The 18,209-nt window shown below is 43.7% G+C and overlaps 1 protein-coding gene across 2 annotated transcripts in view; it reads left to right on the top strand.

Moving 5' to 3' along the window:
* The window catches only part of tmem104 (transmembrane protein 104), a 214,292-nt gene that overhangs the window by 27,809 nt on the left and 168,274 nt on the right, over positions 1-18,209 (top strand). For both annotated transcript variants that reach the window (XM_063030861.1, XM_063030862.1), the window contains exons 2-3: positions 8,990-9,067; positions 14,247-14,368. In XM_063030861.1, coding sequence (XP_062886931.1) covers positions 9,023-9,067; positions 14,247-14,368 — 167 coding nt within the window. In that variant the 5' untranslated portion in view covers positions 8,990-9,022. The remainder of the gene's footprint in view (positions 1-8,989; positions 9,068-14,246; positions 14,369-18,209) is intronic.

The raw sequence follows: 18,209 nt of genomic DNA, 5'->3' as shown, positions 1-18,209 counted from the left end.
GTAAGTTTTTTTACACAGAGGGTTGTGGGTGCCTGGAATGACTTGCCAGGGATGGTGGTGGAGGCTAAAACATTAGGGGTATTTAAGAGCCTCTTGAACAGGCACATGGATGAAAGAAAAATAGAGGGTTACAGGGTAGTGTGGGTTTAGTACGTTTTTTTTTTAAGGAATATAGGGGTTGGCACAACATGGAGGGCCGACGGGCCTGTACTGTGCTGTAGTATTCCAGTGTCTAGTGTCTAATGTACTGAGATGTAGTGAAAAATTTACCCTGCATACTGTTTATACAGATGAGATCATTACACAGTGCATTGAGGTAGAACAAGGTAAAATAGTTACAAAGCAGAGGAGTTTTACTTTGGCCTTTTTGCCATGGGACTTCAGTAATGCCATTGGACATTTTGCTATTGGATGGGAATAACTTCATTCAAAGCCAATGTGTGCGTTCATTTCCCCCGAGGTATACAAAGATGTGAGTTTATGTTATTCCCGTGTCTGATCCAGAACATTGAGGGGTGTTTTGTTGGTTTTGCAAATTTTTGGAACCTTGGTGACCTTACATCTATAAGTAAGTTGGGTGGACTGGTGCTTGCTTGCAGGCAGCAGGGAAGAGACATTTATGTGTGTGCACGGAATCATGAATTCTAAACATCTTGAAGGTCAGATGCTGGCACGTTTTGTTAACTGAATTCTGTGCCATTCCATTCAAGTGGTCTGTGGGTACAAAGTGCTAGATTTATTTTACTTGATGGCTTGTTGGTCCATGAGCTACGGGAGGACTCCTGTGGAAGGTCCTCAGTGGTATTCGGGCTAGAGCAGAGCTGCTGCTTGACTGAGGAGGATTCGTTCATCCAGCCTTCTGTGCTCAGAAAAGCGAAGTGAAGGCTTTGGTTCTGGCTAGGACTCTGCATTCGTGTGCTCGGGTAATTGAGGATCACTGAAGCAATGTTTATAGTTTAGTTTCTACTTACTAATGAGCTACAGCTGACATCTTCAAAACAGGAGCAGCAATTGTCATTATCCCCTCCTTTGCAATCATTAATGTTTGCTCGTGACTGTTGTGTCTGTTCTCTTCTCCCTGAACTTGAGCAACTAAGATTATAGTCATCTGCCCTGGGATTCTGTACTCGGGTTGGTAGTTTGTAGACTTTAGGTCATTGAATTAGTGCAGTCTTTGCAAGTTGGAAGAATATTGAGTAACAGCCATGGTGAAGGTGTGTGGTAAAGTCTGGTCAGTCAGTATCTCCTGTACTCTGTTACTTTCTGAGTCAGTGGGTAAGGGGGCAATCTGCTGCTTGCAGGCAGTGCTGAAAAGAGTGAATGGACTGATGCCTCGTGAGAGAACTGAACAGAAGAAAGGTAGTTTTAAACTTGTGAAGGTGGTATCTGAAGATCATCCTGAAGGAAGTCAAAATGGTTAAGGGAATAAAAAAATAAACTTGAAGAATCATTTTAAGAGGAATAGGGAATTAGATAAAATTAAAACTTTGACCATTTGTTTTTTTTTTACTGTGATCATCTGGTTGCAAGGACTTGGCGTGATTCACACAGGGTCTACTGAATTGGTGACAAACTGGACTAAGTGGCTTTTCTTATCAAGAACCCCTTTGAGAGACTAGCTCAGATTGTTGGAAAGTTAACCCATTAATTGCACATGCTCTCCCACTGTCGAAAGTCCAAGTTGATAAAGTAGCTCAGGTTTGTAAAAGTCTTCTGAAATACAGAGGAGCATTTAGCAGGCATCCCACCCTGCAAAAACTCATTTCAGGGAGGTAGCACGATCAATTTGTGGGAGACTTCCGGGAGAGATGGGATGTCTGCAGTAGAGTAGCTCTTTTGCAGTTGGCCAGCTAGTTTAAATGACATTAGCTATGCTAATGAACGAATGACACTTGTTAAACTCACCTCAACACGTCTTTTACAGTCTTAACCCACTATGGGCAATAGAAAAGTCACTGTTGCAAACAGTGCAGCGAACAACACTGTCACTATTTTGACCCCTGTTAGGCAGGGGTACACTTCAGTGTAGTCTGGGGTGACGTACGTTTTATATTTTCTTTTGGAATACTCTGCCACTCTGACTTTTTTTGGAACTCTCTAGCTCTTGCTCTTGCACTCGCTCTCTATCGCGCGCTCTCTCACTTGTGGTCGCTGTCACGTGCTTGCTTTCTCGCTCTCGCTGTCACTCTCGCGCTTGCTTTCTCGCTCTCTCGCGCACGCTCTCTCGTTGCTCTCATGCTCGCGCTCTTGCTCTCTCTCGTGCGTTCTCTCATGCTCGCTCTCAAAAAAAATCAATTTCCGGGACATTGTATATAATTTGCAGGCATCAGGGAGCCACTATTAATTTGCGTCCCGGAACTTCCGGGAGAGGTGGGATGTCTGATTTAGGAAATGAGGAAAAGCGGGTTATAAAAGTGGGATGGGAAAGATAGATGGCAAAATATTTCTTTTGGGAAACACCCAAAAAAGATGATGAGACCGGTGAAGTTTTGGTTGATTTGCAAATGGATAGGTACAGTGCCTATATAAAAAAAAAGTATTCACCCCCTTGGAAGTTTTCATATTTTATTGTTTTACAACACTGAATCACAGTGGATTTAATTTGGCTTTTTGGCACTGATCAGCAGATAAAGATTCTTTCATGTCAAAGTGAAAACATCTCTACAAAGTGATGTAAATTAATTACAAGTATAAAACACAAAATAATTGATTGTATAAGTATTCACCCCCCTGTAATATGACACACCAGATCCTCACTGGTGCAGCCAATTGGTTTTGGAAGTCACGTAATTAGTTAACTGGAGATCACCGGGTGCAGTCAAGGTGTTTCAACTGATTGTAGTAAAAATACCCCTGTATCTGGAAGGTCCAACTGCTGGTGAGTCAGTATCCTGGCAAAAACTACAACATGAAGACAAAAGACCACTCCAAGCAACTCCACAAAAAGGTTAGTGAAGAGCACAAGTAAGGAGATGGATACAAGAAAATTTCCAAGTCACTGAATATGCATTGGAGTACAGTTAATTCAATCATCAAGAAGTGGAAATCTGCCTGGAGCAGCCGTCCTCAAAAACTGAGTGACCGTGCAAGAACGGGACTAATGAGGGAGGCCATCAAGAGACCTATGACAACTCTGGAGGAGTTACAAGCTTCATTGGCTGAGATGGGGAGAGACTGTGCATACAACAACTGTTGCCCGGGTGTTTCACCAGTCGTAGCTTTATGGAAGAGTGGCAAAGAGAAACCCACTGTTTTAAAAAAAAACAACTACATGAAATCTTGGCTAAAGTTTTCCTGAAGGCATGTGGGAGACTCTGAAGTCAGCTGGAAGAAAGTTCTATGGTCCGATGAAAACAAAATTGAGCTTTTTGACCATCAGACTAAATGCTATGTTTGGTGTAAACCAAATGCCACACATAATCAAAAACACACTATCCCTACCATGGTGGTGGCTGCATCATACTGTGGGGATGCTTAACTGCAGCAGGGCATGGAAGGCTTGTGAAGGTAGAGGGTAAAATACAGGGGATTTCTGGAGGAAAACCTGATGCAGCCTGCATGAGAACTGTGACTTGGGAGGTGATTTGTTTTCCAGCAAGACAATGACCCCAAGCATAAAGCCAAAGCTACACAGGAATGACTTAAAAACAACAAAGTTAATGTCTTGGAGTGGCCAAGTCAGTGTCCAGACTTCAATCCAATTGAGATTTTGTGGCTGGACTTGAAAAGGGCTGTTCACTCATGATCTCCATGCAATCTGACAGAGCTTGACCAGTTTTGTAAAGAAAACTGAGGAAAAATTGCAGTGTCCTCGTGTGCAAAGCTGATAGAGACCTATCCACACAGACTCAAGGCTGTAATTGCTGCCAAAGTTGCATCTAGTAAATACTGACTTGAAGGGGGTGAATACTTACACAATCAATTATTTTGTGTTTTATATTTGTAATTAATTTAGATCACTTTGTAGAGATCTGGTTTCACTTTGACACGAAAGAGTCTTTTTCTGTTGATCAGTGTCAAAAGAAGCCTAGTTAAATCTACTGTGGTTCAATGTTGTAAGACAATAAAGCATGAAAACTTTCAAGGAGGGTGAATACTTTTTATAGGCACTGTAGGTGATGATATTGGGAAGGCCAAATACTGTCTTCACACTGAGGCCTTCTTTTGTGTGTCTGTCATTGTACAAAATAAGATACATTAAAAAAGTATCTGGCAATTCCAGACTGAGCACTGATATGGTGTTGAGAGCCATCAGCAGCAGCGGAATTGTATTCCTCCCTCGTCTCCCTCGTCCCTACTCTGTCTGTACCATTATTGTCATCTTAGAAGTCCAGCCCAGGAGCAATGGGGAGTATAGCAGAGCAGAGCATACAAAAATACCATCAGGTCTATCGAAACTTGATGAGCGAAGCGGCAAAGCTGCAGTGAGAGCAGCATTTGTCATTTGTGGTGAACTGCCAGGGCCGGGATTAACAGAAACATAGAAAACCTACAGCACAATACAGGCCCTTCGGCCCACAAAGTTGTGCTGAACATGTCCCTACCTTAGAAATTATCTAGGGTTACCCATAGCCCTCCATTTTTCTAAGCTCTATGTACCTATCCAAAAGTCTCTCCAAAGACCCTATCGTACCCACCTCCACCACCATTGCTGGCAGCCCATTCCACGCACTCACCTTGTAAGGCACGACCTGCCCTTGACAAAGCCATGCTGACTGTTCCTAATCATATTATACCTCTCCAAATGTTCATAAATCCTGCCTCTCAGGATCTTCTCCATCAACTTACCAACCACTGAAGTAAGACTCACTGGTCTGTAATTCCCTGGGCTATCTCTACTCCCTTTCTTGAATAAAGGAACAACATCCGCAACCCTCCAATCCTCCAGAACCTCTCCCGTCCTCATCGATGTAAAGATCATCGCTAGAGGATCAGCAATCTCCTCCGTTGCCTCCCACAGTAGCCTGGGGTGCATCTCATCCAGTCCCGGCGACTTATCCAACTTGATGCTTTCCAAAAGCTCCAGCACATCCTCTTTCTTAATGTCCATATGCTCAAGCTTTTCAGTCTGCTGAAAGTCATCACTACAATCACCAAGATCCTTTTCCATAGTGAATACTGAAGTAAAGTATTCATTAAGTACCTCTGCTATTTCCTCTGGTTCCATATACACTTTCCCACTGTCACACTTGATTGGCCCTATTCTTTCACGTCTTATCCTCTTGCTCTTCACGTACTTGTAGAATGCCTTGGGGTTTTCCTTAATCCTGCCTGCCAAGGCCTTCTTATGACCCCATCTGGTTCTCCTAATTTTTTTTAAGCTCCTTCCTGTTAGCCTTATAATCTTCTAGATCTCTAACATTACCTAGCTCTTTGAACCTTTTGTAAGCTTTTCTTCTTGACTAAATTTATTACAGCCTTTGTACACCACGGTTCTAATAATAGGACCATTGTTGTTTGTAACATTTATCAATGAGTTGGATGAGCATGTGACCACCAAATGATTTGGTCTGAGTTGTATGTTTACAGACCACACAAAATTGGTGGAGTGCTTGATAGTGAAGAAGGATACAGTGAGACAGAAATCAGCTGGAAAGTTGAAATTACCTCTGGCAGATGGACAAGTGTGAAGAAATGCACTTTGGGAAGTTGAATACTGGCAGAATGTATAAAGTAAATGTCAGGGACCTTAGGAACATCGATGTACTGAGATAACTTTAAGGTGCAAGTCTGTAGTTCCCTGAACTCAGCAAGAAAAGTGATTAGAGTGGTGAAGAAGGTATTTGCACGCTTGCCTTCATAAGCGAACGCATTGAGTATAAGAGTTGGAATGTCATTTTGCAACTGTGCAAAAGACTGGTTTAAACCACACCGGGAGTATTGTGCACAGTTCTGATGGCCACACTAGAGAGAAGTTGCTGTGACAACTCAGATAAAGTGAGATATGTCAACTGGTGGAGTGATGTCACAGCAGCAACCTGGCACTCAATGTCAGTAAGATAAAGAGCTGATTGTGGACTTCAGGAAGGGTAAGACAAAGGAACACATACCAATCCTCATTGAGGGATCAGAAGTGAGCAGTTTCAAGTTCCTGGGTGTCAAGATCTCTGAGGATTTAACTTGGTCCAAACATATCAATGCAGTTATGAAGAAGGCAAGACAGTGGGTATACTTTATTAGGAGTTTGAAAAGATTTTTTGAAATCTTGAAAAGAGTTTGAAAAGAACAAATACACTCAAAAACTTCTATCAGTGTATCATGGGGAGTAGTCTGACAGACTGCATCACTGTCTGGTATGGAGGGGCTACTGCACAGGTATGCACTGGAATGGGGAGCTATTGCACAGATCTGAAAGAAGCTGCAGAAGGTTGTAAATCCAGTCAGCTCTATCTTGGGTGCTAGCCTACAAAGTACCCAGGACATCTTCAGGGAGTGGTGTCTCAGTAAGGCAGCGTCCTTTATTAAGGACCTCCAGCACCCAGGGCATGCCCTTTTCTCACTGTTACCATCAGGTAAGAGGTACAGAAGCCTGAAGGCACACACTCAGCGATTCAGGAACAGCTTCTTCCCCTCTGCCAACGGATTCCTGAATGGGCATTGAACCCTTGGACACTACCTCACATTTTTAATATACAGTATTTCTGTTTTTTGCATGATTTTAATCTATTGGCTGAATCTATTCAATATACATATACTGTAATTGATTTACTTATTATTTTGTTCTTTTTCTGTGCTATGTATTGCATTGAGCTGCTGCTGCTAAGTTAACAAATTTCACGACACATGCTGGTGATAATAAACCTGATTCTAATTCTGGCAGTAGGGAGGTGTAGAAGACATTCACCAAGATGTTGCCTGAAATGGAGGACTGTTGTTATAAGGAAAGATTGCATGGATTAGATCTCTTCTAGAACATAGGAGGCTGAGGGATGTAGATAGGATGTATAGTAGGATTTTTTCCTGCAGTGCAGGGAACTCCAGATCCAGAGGGCGTAGGCATAAGTTAAGAGGGAGAAATTTACAGGAGACCAAGTTTTTCCACATACTGTGTGGTGAGTATATGGAATGAGCTGGTGGAGGCCGGTATAGTTAAATGTTTCAAAGGCATTTGGACAGGTACTTGGAAAGGAAAGGAGATCATCTTATCCAATGAGATTGACAGGTAAAGAGAGAAAAAAGCCCCAGGAAGATCTCCATTCTTGGCAATACCAGAAGCCAGGGCGCAGAGGATGCTGGCCATTTGTAACTGTTGTTGTGCAGCGGTGCCAGGTAGGTGGTGCGTCGTTGTTTTCTGGTCCTGTTGTCAGCATTCAGCCAGTCTGGTATCAGAATACAGCTGATGGATTTGACGCTGGAGAGTGGTGGGCCAGGAAACAGCATGTTGTCAGCATTCAGCCAGTCTGGTATCAGAATACAGCTGATGGATTTGACGCTGGAGAGTGGTGGGCCAGGAAACAGCATGTTGTCAGCATTCAGCCAGTCTGGTATCAGGATACAGCTGATGGATTTGACGCTGGAGAGTGGTGGGCCAGGAAACAGCGTGTCGCCAGCATTCAGCCAGTCTGGTATCAGGATACAGCTGATGGATTTGACGCTGGAGAGTGGTGGGCCAGGAAACAGCATGTTGTCAGCATTCAGCCAGTCTGGTATCAGAATACAGCTGATGGATTTGATGCTGGAGAGTGGTGGGCCAGGAAACAGCATGTTGTCAGCATTCAGCCAGTCTGGTATCAGAATACAGCTGATGGATTTGACGCTGGAGAGTGGTGGGCCAGGAAACAGCATGTTGTCAGCATTCAGCCAGTCTGGTATCAGAATACAGCTGATGGATTTGACGCTGGAGAGTGGTGGGCCAGGAAACAGCGCAGTCTTGCCCTCCAGAGTCAGTCAGCCTTTCTCTTAGCTTCATGTGCTGAATCGACAAAAGGCTGGAGACACCAATGAAGTAAGCGTCATGCTGTCAGGCTGCTGTCAATCATCAGGTGTTGTGCACAGGTTTCCAGAGGCAAGTTGAGGGCTTATAAAATCATGTGAGGCATAGATAGACAGCAGCATCTTTGTCCCAGGATTAAAATGTTAATTCTACAGGCATGTATTTAAGCTGAGAGTGGGTAACTTCATGGATGTGTGGTGTCCATTCTGGTAATCACTCCCTTTATTGTAGCTGTGGTATACATCGTCTTCAAAGTAGAAAACCTACCTTGATATGGTCTGCCAAACTAGCAGCTGCTAGTTAGATGGACCAGAGCAACAGGTGCAAAAGGGGAGCATATCATTCATATACCCTTGCAAGTACCACACCATCGGAAGTATTGTCTCTCCTTCATCAAGGGGATTGGAGAGGGCCAATGAATCTAGGCCTTGCTAGTAATACCCACTGGTAGCAAGGGTATGGGGGTCTTCAGCCAGAGGTTAGTGAATCCGTGGAATTTGTTGTCACAAAAACACTGAGGGGGCCAAGTTATATTAGGTGTGTTTAAGACAGTGATTGATGGATTTTTGATTGGTTAAGGGTTAAGAGTTACAGGGAGAATGTGGTGTTGGGGAAAATTCAGCCATGGTTGAATGTCAGAGAAGATTTGTTGGGCTAATTGGCCTGATCTGATTCTGCTTCAGTATCTTACGGAATGGGTTGGACTTGTCTCACTAGTCCTGGTCTAACCACACAGTTTTCAAAACATGTTACATTTGGGCAGAGACGCAGCTCTTCAAACTGTGCAAAATTCTCAAAGCATAGTGGGTGAGGAAGCTCCAGTGCGCACGTGGTGGACTTATTGGTTATCTCTACCTCTGTAATTTTACTGCTGTTCATTGTCATTATACAGTAGGTCTAAGGATTCAGTAATGAGGGCTCTGGAAAAATTTAGAGCAATTCCAGTTTCTAATGGACTGTACTTTTCAAGATGATTATTGTGACCTTCTATTGATTTGAGAATATTTTGAGTTTACATAATGCTACTGTTTTTAATTGGAGTATTTTCTAATGCAGGTCATTTGGAAGTCGCTGTTCTCGGAACTGAAAATGCCGGGTGGGATTACAGAAACGGGGGAGTTGTACTCTCCATATGTAAGTACTGGCTGGTGAGTTGGTGAGCCTATTGTGCACTCAAAAAGCTGGGTGCTAATGATGGAGGTGCCAGGGCTAAGGGTGATTTACAAATGCATTGTTACATCTGATCATAACTATTGAACTGTGCATAGACATTGCCGCCAGGGTGAAGGGGCTGTTGAAATTCTTTGAAATTGGAATAAACAATAATAGCTGCATAGTTACAGTATTTTGTGTTATTTAGTTTTTTAATTGAATAATGTTTAAAATGATAGTTTTCAACCACTGTTATACAATATACGTGTGTTGTAGTTTCAAGGATTTTGAGCAAAAGTGTTGTATCAGGGTACAATACATTAACTAGAAAAAAGCAAGAGGCAAGCACTGCAATGAGGGAAGATTTTTTATCCCGAAGCCTTTTTCAATCAGCAATGAAGAAGAGGAGTAGGAGAAATATTAAACCAACCTCAAAGGAGAATTGTTTTAAGCTTCTCTTCTCTGATACTGGCTCATGACCACATCCATTACCATTCCAAGAATATTCATGTTTGACCATCAAAAGAAGCTGTGCCCATTTTAATCTCAGAAAATTCTTTGCATTGCATTATTTTTCTCTGTTTAAAGAGACCAACCTCCACTTGAAGATAGCATCACTCTGAAACCTCATCCGAGGCCAGCATCAGAGAAAAGGAGCTTAAAACAATTCTTCATTAAGGCTAGCTTAATATTCTTCCTACCCTCCCCCTTCACTTCTAATTTTTTAAAAAAGCTTTAGCTTAAAAAAAAACCCTCTCTGTTGCTCTCTTCCATTATGTACTGCAGTGCTTGCTTGTTTTTTTTAGTTATTCTACTGAAAACACTTACAGAATGGTAGTTACAGGGTAAACTAGTAGGGCAATGGGTTTGTTTTGTGATCAAGTATAACTCTGCCTCCTTTTTCATAAAGATAAATATAGATTATCATTTACTGTAAGGCTTTCTAGTAGAGCCCATCTGTCTGTCCAGGTGGATGTAGGATATCATGCCATGTTTTGTCAAAGGCAAAGACCAGCATTTATATCCCAACTGGTGATGCTGGATTAACTGACCATTGTCTTGTGCATTTGTATGAGAAGGAATCACTGTTAACAGACTAATTTAATGGTCAATGTGGTTGTACTTGGTCAGAAGGAATCCTGGGTTTGGAGTAAGTGTTGTACTGTCAGTTGGCTTTTGAAAGCTAGGTCATTAGTGTTGAGGGGAAGAGTCGGGAGAGATGTTGTGGAGTGGGTGGGAGAGGAAGTTCAGAGCACTGTCCTCCTTCCAGACTGACTCATAAGCAGTGCACAGATGAGCATCTTGTTTCTTGGTGCCTGGCAAGTTCTGTTGGTCGCAGGATTTGAAATATTTGCAACTCTACAGCTAGCACTGCTGAGTGGATAATGCATCTTGGTTTTTGGGCTCTATATCTAAAAAAGATTGTGCTGGCATTACAGGGCATCCAGAGGAGGTTTACAAAAATGATCCCGGGAATGAAGAGGTTAACATATGATGAGCATTCGATGGATCTGGGTCTGTACTCACTGCAGTTTATAAGAATGAAGGGGCATTTCACTGAAACCTACCATATATTGAAAGGCCTAGATAGAGTGGGCGGGGAGAGAATATTTCCAATAGTAAGAGCATCTAGGATACAGGCTCAGAATAGAAGGGCGTCTCTTTAGTACAGATATGAGGTGAAATTTCTTTAGCCAGAGGGTGGAAGTCACTGTCACAGACAGTTATGGAGTCCAAGTCCATTGGGTATTTTTAAAGTGGAGGTTGATAGGTTCTTCATCAGGGCATCAAAGATTATGGGGAGAAGGTAGGAAACTGAGGTTGAGAGGGAGAAGTAGATCAGTCATGATCAAATAGTGGAGTGGACTCAGCAGGCTGAATCACTTAATCTGCTCCTGTCTCTCATGATCTTTCTCCCAGTATTCCCACTGTCACTGAAGCCTGTCTCTTATGATCTTTCTCCCAGTATTCCCACTGTCACTGAAGCCTGTCTCTTATGATCTTAGTCCCAGTATTCCCACTGTCACTGAAGCCTGTCTCTCATGATCTTTCTCCCAGTATTCTCACTGTCACTGAAGCCAGTCTTCGGCCAGTTTGTTTCACCCCATGGAATAACAAGAAGCCACTAACAGTACAGGGTAGAGCCATGGTTGTGATACTGAAGAAGTTATGATATTGTGCCCCTGTAGTTCAACATTGGCACCTATCCTAATCCTCTGTATCCTCTCCACAAAAATCAGGGCAGACCCAGTTTGACTATTTATTGCTTATTCCCAGGGAGAATTTTAACTTCCGGTAAGATATCAGCATGTTCAATTACAGCACTTCTGGTTCAACCAAAAGTGTAGTTGTCCTTTTTCAACTTGTTTTTACGATCGCAAGACCCTGCTGAACATTAAAAAAGTAAAGTTCTAGCCCATCAGCGAGTTTCTCTTTGTCAGAAAAACTGAAGGAGCTGGACTTGGTGCAGATGGTTCCACTGTCTGTGTCAGAGAGGCATCAGAGGAGTCAGTGTGTGAAGGTGGTGTGCAGTCTCACAGCGAGTGATCATCTTGCTCGCTTTTCTTGTGATTGCAAGACCCTATTGGACATAGTTAATGTGCAATGCTGTGTCCAATTCACTGATTTATTGGTAGACAGCGGGGAAGCTGTGTGGCCTCGTTCGAGCTAGGACTAGGCTTCAAGCCGCAGTGTCATCTGTTTGCAGCTGCCGTGGAGAAATGTGTCAGATTTGGTGTGCTCCACCAGTCAGTGTATCATGGAGAGCAAGCTGGAGTTGGTGCTGCCCCCTAGTCTTTGCTCGACAGACGACAAGCTGTATTGTGTTCGACTGCCCGTATTGTGTTCGACTGGTCTTAGTGTTTTGGATCTTTTCAATGATTTTAGGTTCCTTGACCCCCATCATATTTTTAATATGGATGTCCGGTCCCTATACACCTCCATCCCCTTCTAGGAAGGCCTTGAAGCTCTCCGCTTCTTTCTGGACATCAGACTCAACCAGTTCCCTTCCAGCACCATCTCCTTGTCCTCACTCTAAATAATTTCTCTTTTGGCTCCTCCCACTTCCTTCAAACAAAAGGCATAGCCATGGGCACTTGCATGGGTCCCAGCTATGCCAGCTTGTTTGTCAGCTACGTGGAACAATATTTGTTCCAAGCCTACACTGGTGACCATCCCACACTTTTCCTACACGACATCGCAACTGCATTGGTGCTGCTTCCTGCAGCCATGCTGAACTCATCGACTTCATCCACTTTGCCTCCGATTTGGGATCCCACCATCTAGCATATCTTTTCCTCTCCCCCTCACCCCCCTCACTTTCTGCTCTCTGCAAGGATTGCTCCCTACGCAACTCTCTTTCCATTTGTCCCTTCCCACTGATCGCCCTCCCGGCACTTATCCTTGCAGTCGGAACAAGTGCTACACCTGCCCCCACACCACCTCCCTCACTACCATTCAGGGCCTGAAACAGTTCTTCCGGGTGAGATGACACTTCACCTGTGAGTCTATTGGGTTCGGTGCTCCCGGTGTGGCCTCCTGTGTATCAGTGAGACCCGATGTAGATTGGGAGACTGCTTCACCAAGCATCTATGCTCTGTCCGCCAAAACAAGAGGGATCTCCCAGTAGTCACCCATTTTAATTCCACTTCCCATTCTCATTCTGATATGTCTATCCATGGCCTCCCTCCTCTACTGTCACGATGAGGCCACACTCAGGTTGAAGGAACAACACCTTGTATTCTGTCTGGGTAGCCTCCAACCTGATAGCATGAACATTGATTTCTCAAAGTTCTGGTAATGCCCTCCCACCCTCCCTCCTCCCCCATTTCCCCATCCACTTTTCCCACTATCACCTTGTCTCCTTGCCTCCATGTGATGCTCCTCCCCCTTTCTTCTGTGGCCTTCTGTCCTCTCCTATTAGACTCCCCCTTCTCCAGTCCTGTATCTCTTTCACTAATCAACTTCCCAGCTCTTTACTTCATCCCCCTCCCTCTTGGTTTCACCTTTCACCTTGTGTTTCTTCTTCCTCTCTCCCCACCTTTTAACTCTACTCATAATTTTTTTTCCAGCCCTGCTGAAAGGTCTCGGGCCAAAACGTCAACTGTGCTCTTTTCCATGGCTGTTGCCTGGCCCGCGGAGTTCCTTCAGTATTTTATGTGTGTTGCTTGGATTTCTAGCATCTGCAGATTTCCTCCTGTTTGCAATCTGCAGATTTCTGCGACATTCATAGACTAGGGGTCTCAGACTGTATTTTCTTGTGTGATTATTTTACTGATCTCTGCTATGTGCTTTGTGCTGTGTATGACTGTTGGTACTGTGGTTTACTGTGCCCTGGAATAACGTTTCACTTGGCTGTATTCATGAGTATTCATATTTGGCTGAATGACAATTAAACCTGAACAAATATGCAAAATACAACACAGAAAGAGCACCTGTGGTCACAATGAAGCCCAGGTCCATGGAGCTGTGAGCAACAGTTTCTTAACTTACCTTCCATCATAAGGACAGAAGTTTGCTGAATACACAGTGTTCAGTTCCATTTTTGAAAATCGTAATCAGGTTGATTAACAGGGAATGTCATGAAATTTGTTGTTTTGCAGCAACAGCACAGTCCATAAACAGAAGTATTATAAAGCACAATAACAATATTAAAAAATGGTCAAAATAGAGCAAAATAGTGTTCATGGACCGTTCAGAAATCTGATAGTGGAGCGTAAGAAGTTATTCTGAAAGCGTTGAGTGTGCATCTTCAGATTCCTGTAACCCCTCCCTGACGGTAGTGATAAGAAGAGGGCATGTCCCAAGTGGTGAGGGTCCATCCCCCCACCATCCAGGACAGAGACAAGTGTTTCCTGTTGAGTTGTGCCCGCATGTCACTTCAGCTGGACCCAATGGGCCAAATATCCTATTCCTGTTCCAGAGTTTTTCTGTATAAGGAACTGCACAAGTGTCAGGATCATTTTTGGCTGTGGTTCGGTTGGAAGCTCTAAACTTTGGCATTTGATGATAGAAGTCCCACTCTAGCAGCTTGAGCCCCAGTTGAAAATCCTGTGCTCCAGTGGTGCTGAGGGACTGCCACACACACAGGAGAAAATTGAAGAGGTAATAGGTGGGTGTGGTAGGTGTCACTAATGAGATTTATTTTCTGCTTCATTTTTAGGTGGGGCTCGTTTACATGTTTAACTTGATCGTTGGGACGGGAGCACTGACAATGCCACAGGCGTTTGCTGTTTCTGGCTGGGCCGTGAGCCTTGCCCTCCTTACCTTCTTGGCATTTATGAGGTATTTATGCAATAGTGGTACTGAATATCATCAGTTGTTATCTCAACCTGACTGTCTTGGCAATGATATATACAGGATGTGTCACAATAACTCAAGGCAGCATTGTCATTTTCAGGGGGAACAGTGTCCAGATAGCAGCTTTTAAAACCTTTATGCTTTAGTTTATGTTCAATACCTTTCTTAGGTTTAAGTTGTATATGTTGTTCCAAATCAAAGTAAATTTACTATCAAAGTACATTTATGTCACAATACATAACGCTGAGATTCAATTTTTTGCAGGCATACTAAATAAATCCCTAATTGAATAATAACCATAATAGAATCAATGAAAGATCACACTGACTCGGGCGTTCAACCAGTGTGCAAAAGACCACAATCTGTGCAAATACAAAAGGAAAAAATGAAAATGGAACCATTTGAAATAAATAATAATAAATAAACAATAAATATTGCAAACATGAGATGAAGAGTCCTTGCAACTGAGTTGTTGTTGTTGTTCGTCCTTCGTAGTCAAAGATGACCACGGCTTCAAAGTCAAATGGGAGATTGGTGGCTGTGGGTCCGGAGGTGACTGATGAGGCCAAACAGGTTGTTAGAACAGTTCAGTGATGGGGCGAGTGAAGTTCTCCCTTCTGGTTCAAGAGCCTGATGGTTGACGGGTAGTAACTGTTCCTGAACTTGGTGGTGTGATTTCTGAGCCTCCTGTATCTTCAGCAGCAGCAAGACAAAGAGCATGTCCTGGGTGGTGGAGGTGCCTGATGATGGATGCTGCTTTCTTGCAACAGTGTTTTGTGTAGATGTGCTCAGAGGTGGGGAGGGTTTACCCATGATGGATGGGCCATGCACACTACTTTCTGTAGAATGCTGTATTTTGTTCAATGGCATTGGTGTTTCGATACCAGGCTGTGATGCAGCCAGTCAATATACTCGCCACCACACATCTACAGAAGCTTATCAGAGTTTTAGATGTCATGTTGAATCTTCACAAACTCCTAAGGAAGTAGAGGCGGTGCGGTGCTTTCTTCATAATTGCACTGGGCCCAGGACAGGTCCTCTGAAATGATAACTCCAAAGAATTTGAAGTTGCTGACCCTATCCACATTTAATCCCCCAATGAGGACTAGCTCGTGGACTTCTGGTGTCCTCTTCCTGGAGTCAATAATCATCTCCTTGGTCTTGCTGACATTGAGTAAGAGGTTATTGTTGTTGTGGTACCATTCAGCCAGATTTTCAATCTCCCTCCTGTATGCTAATTCATCACCACCTCTAACTCAGCCTACGACAGTGGTGTTATCAGGAAACTGATGTTGGAGCTGTGCTTAACCTCTCAGTCAGAAGGGTAAAGCGAGTAGAGCAGGGGGCTAAGTGAATAGAGTTGGGGGGCTAAGTACTCAGCCTTGTGATGCTCTGGTGTTGATGGAGATCGTGGAGGAGATGTTGTTACCAATCTGAACTGACTGGGGTCTGCAGCTGAAGAAATTGAGGATCCAATTGCACAAGGAGGTATTGAGGCCAAGGTCTTGAAGCTTATTGATTAGCTTTGAGGGGAATATGGTATTGAATGCCGAGCTGTAGTTGATAAAGAACATCCTGATGTATGAATCTTTGTTGTCCAGATGTTCCAGGGTTGAGTGAAGAGCCAATGAGCTGGCATCTGCTGTGGACCTGTTACTCTAGTAGGCAGATTAGAGCTGGTCCAAGTCGCTTCTCAGGCAAGAGTTGATGTCTTTCATCACCAACCTCTCAAAAGCTTCATCCCTGTGGATGTAAATGACACTGGACAATAGTCATTGAGGCAGTCTACCATATTCTTCTTGGGCACCGGTATAATTGAAGCCTACTTGAAGCAAGTGGGTACCTCAGACTGCTGAAGCAAAAAGTTAAAGACGTCAGTGAGCAGTCCAGTGGGTCAGTGTACAGGTCTTTAGTACTTGGCCAGGTACCCCAACTGGGCCAGATGCTTTTTGTGGGATCACCCTCCTGAAGGATATGTTCACCTCAGCAACAGAGACTGAAATCACAGGATCACTGGGGAGTTTGTGATATTTCCTCCATGTATTGGCAGTCAAAGCGAGCATAGAAGGCATTGAGCTCAACTGGAAGCAAAGCCCTGTTGTCACTATATCGCTTGGTTTCACTTTGTAATAGGTGATAGCATTCAAGCCCTGTCACAGCTATCAAGCATCCTTCATTGACTGGAGTTTAGTCCGGAATTGACAATTCACCCATGAGCTGGCCTTCTGGAGATCATATGTCGACCTCTTGTAACTTTGGTCACCAGATTTGAACGTCTCTGATTTGGCCCTCAGCAGATTGCAGATCTCATGGTTCATCCAGGGCTTATGGTTGGGGAAGACTTCTCACTTCACAAATTAAGAAGCAGTAAAACTAAAACTTAAAAGATTTTTATTAAGTACTTTCAGATTTATAGCAATGAATTAATTTCAATTTGGAAAATTAATGGTTTTCTATTGTTTAAGGGTGACTTAGCGACCATTTTGTTAGGTACACTTGAACATCTTGTTAATCTTATCGACCAATCGCATGTCAGCACCTTGTGCGTCAAAGCATGCCGTCATGGTCAAGAGGTTAAGTTGTTCAGACCAAATATCAGAAAGGGAAGAAATGTGATATAAGTGACTTTGACTATAGAATTATCGGTACCAGACAGGGTGGTTTGACTATCTCAGAAACTGCTGGTCTCCTGGGATTTCTATGCACAACAGTCAATGGTGTGAAAAGCAAAAAAATCCAGCGAGTGGAAGTTTTGTGGATGAAAACACCTTGCTAATGAGAAAGGTCAGAGAAGAAAGGCCAGACTGGTTCAAGCTGTCAGGAAGGTGACAGTAACTCAAATAATCACATATTACAACAGTAGTGCGCAGAAGAACATCTCTGACAGCACAATATGTTGAACCTTGAAGTGGATGGGCTACAGCAGCAGAAGACCACGGACATACACTCAGTGGCCACTTTATCCTGCTTCACATTTTTACTGTTATGCTGTAGGTATTTCATTTTAGCACTTCTGTGAGAGTAGTCTGTTGTTTGGGTTATTGTTGAAGATGAGGGATGCTGAGGAATGTGTGAAAACTAATTAGGAAGAGCGGTCTTGGGGTTTCTTTGTTGTTCCGTGGGAGATGGAGAAAAGACGTTGGGGAAACGATTGTAGGATTCAACCTGGTGGGGACCGCGATTCAATAGAGGCAGGTGCCGAGATCGACTGAAGATCAGTGAGTTGAACAGTTGAGCTCCAACTTGTGCACATTAGACTGTTTAATTATAATGGGCCCTTTTTGTTTCTTTTCTTTTCTTTTCTAACCCTTTAAGCAGCCATTGAGTGAGTGGGCCAGTGAAGGAGTGGAGCTTTGAGGCTTTGACGAGAAGAGACGGAGGACGAGCTTGCTCCCAGTTAGTCTTTACAATGTCTCCTGAGACGGTGATGTGCCTCTCATGTGAGATGTGGCAGTCTTGGGGGAACTCCCCTCTTCGGCAGAGTCACATCTGCCAGAAGTGCATGCGGCTGGGTGATCTAGAAGACCGTGTAAGGAATCTGGAGCAGCAGCTGGATGACCTTCGACTCATAAAGGAGAATGAGGCAGTCATAGATGAGAGCTACAGGGAGATAGTCACATCTAGGCTGCCGGAAGCAAGTCGTTGGGTGACAGTCAGAGGGGGGAAAGTGAAGGTTAGTAGACCAGTAGTGCAGAGCACCCCTGTAGCCATTCCCCTGAATAATAAGTTTACCGTCCTGGATACTGTTGATGGGGACGACCCACCAGATGTGAGCCACGGTGGCAGGGCCTCCGGCACTGAGTCTGACCCTGTGGTGCAGAAAGGT

The sequence above is a fragment of the Mobula hypostoma genome, chromosome 22 (assembly GCF_963921235.1).
Source record: "Mobula hypostoma chromosome 22, sMobHyp1.1, whole genome shotgun sequence".
Taxonomy (NCBI): domain Eukaryota; kingdom Metazoa; phylum Chordata; class Chondrichthyes; order Myliobatiformes; family Myliobatidae; genus Mobula; species Mobula hypostoma.
The sequence above is the reverse complement of the archived record's forward strand: the minus strand, read 5'-3'. Positions and strand labels throughout refer to the sequence as shown.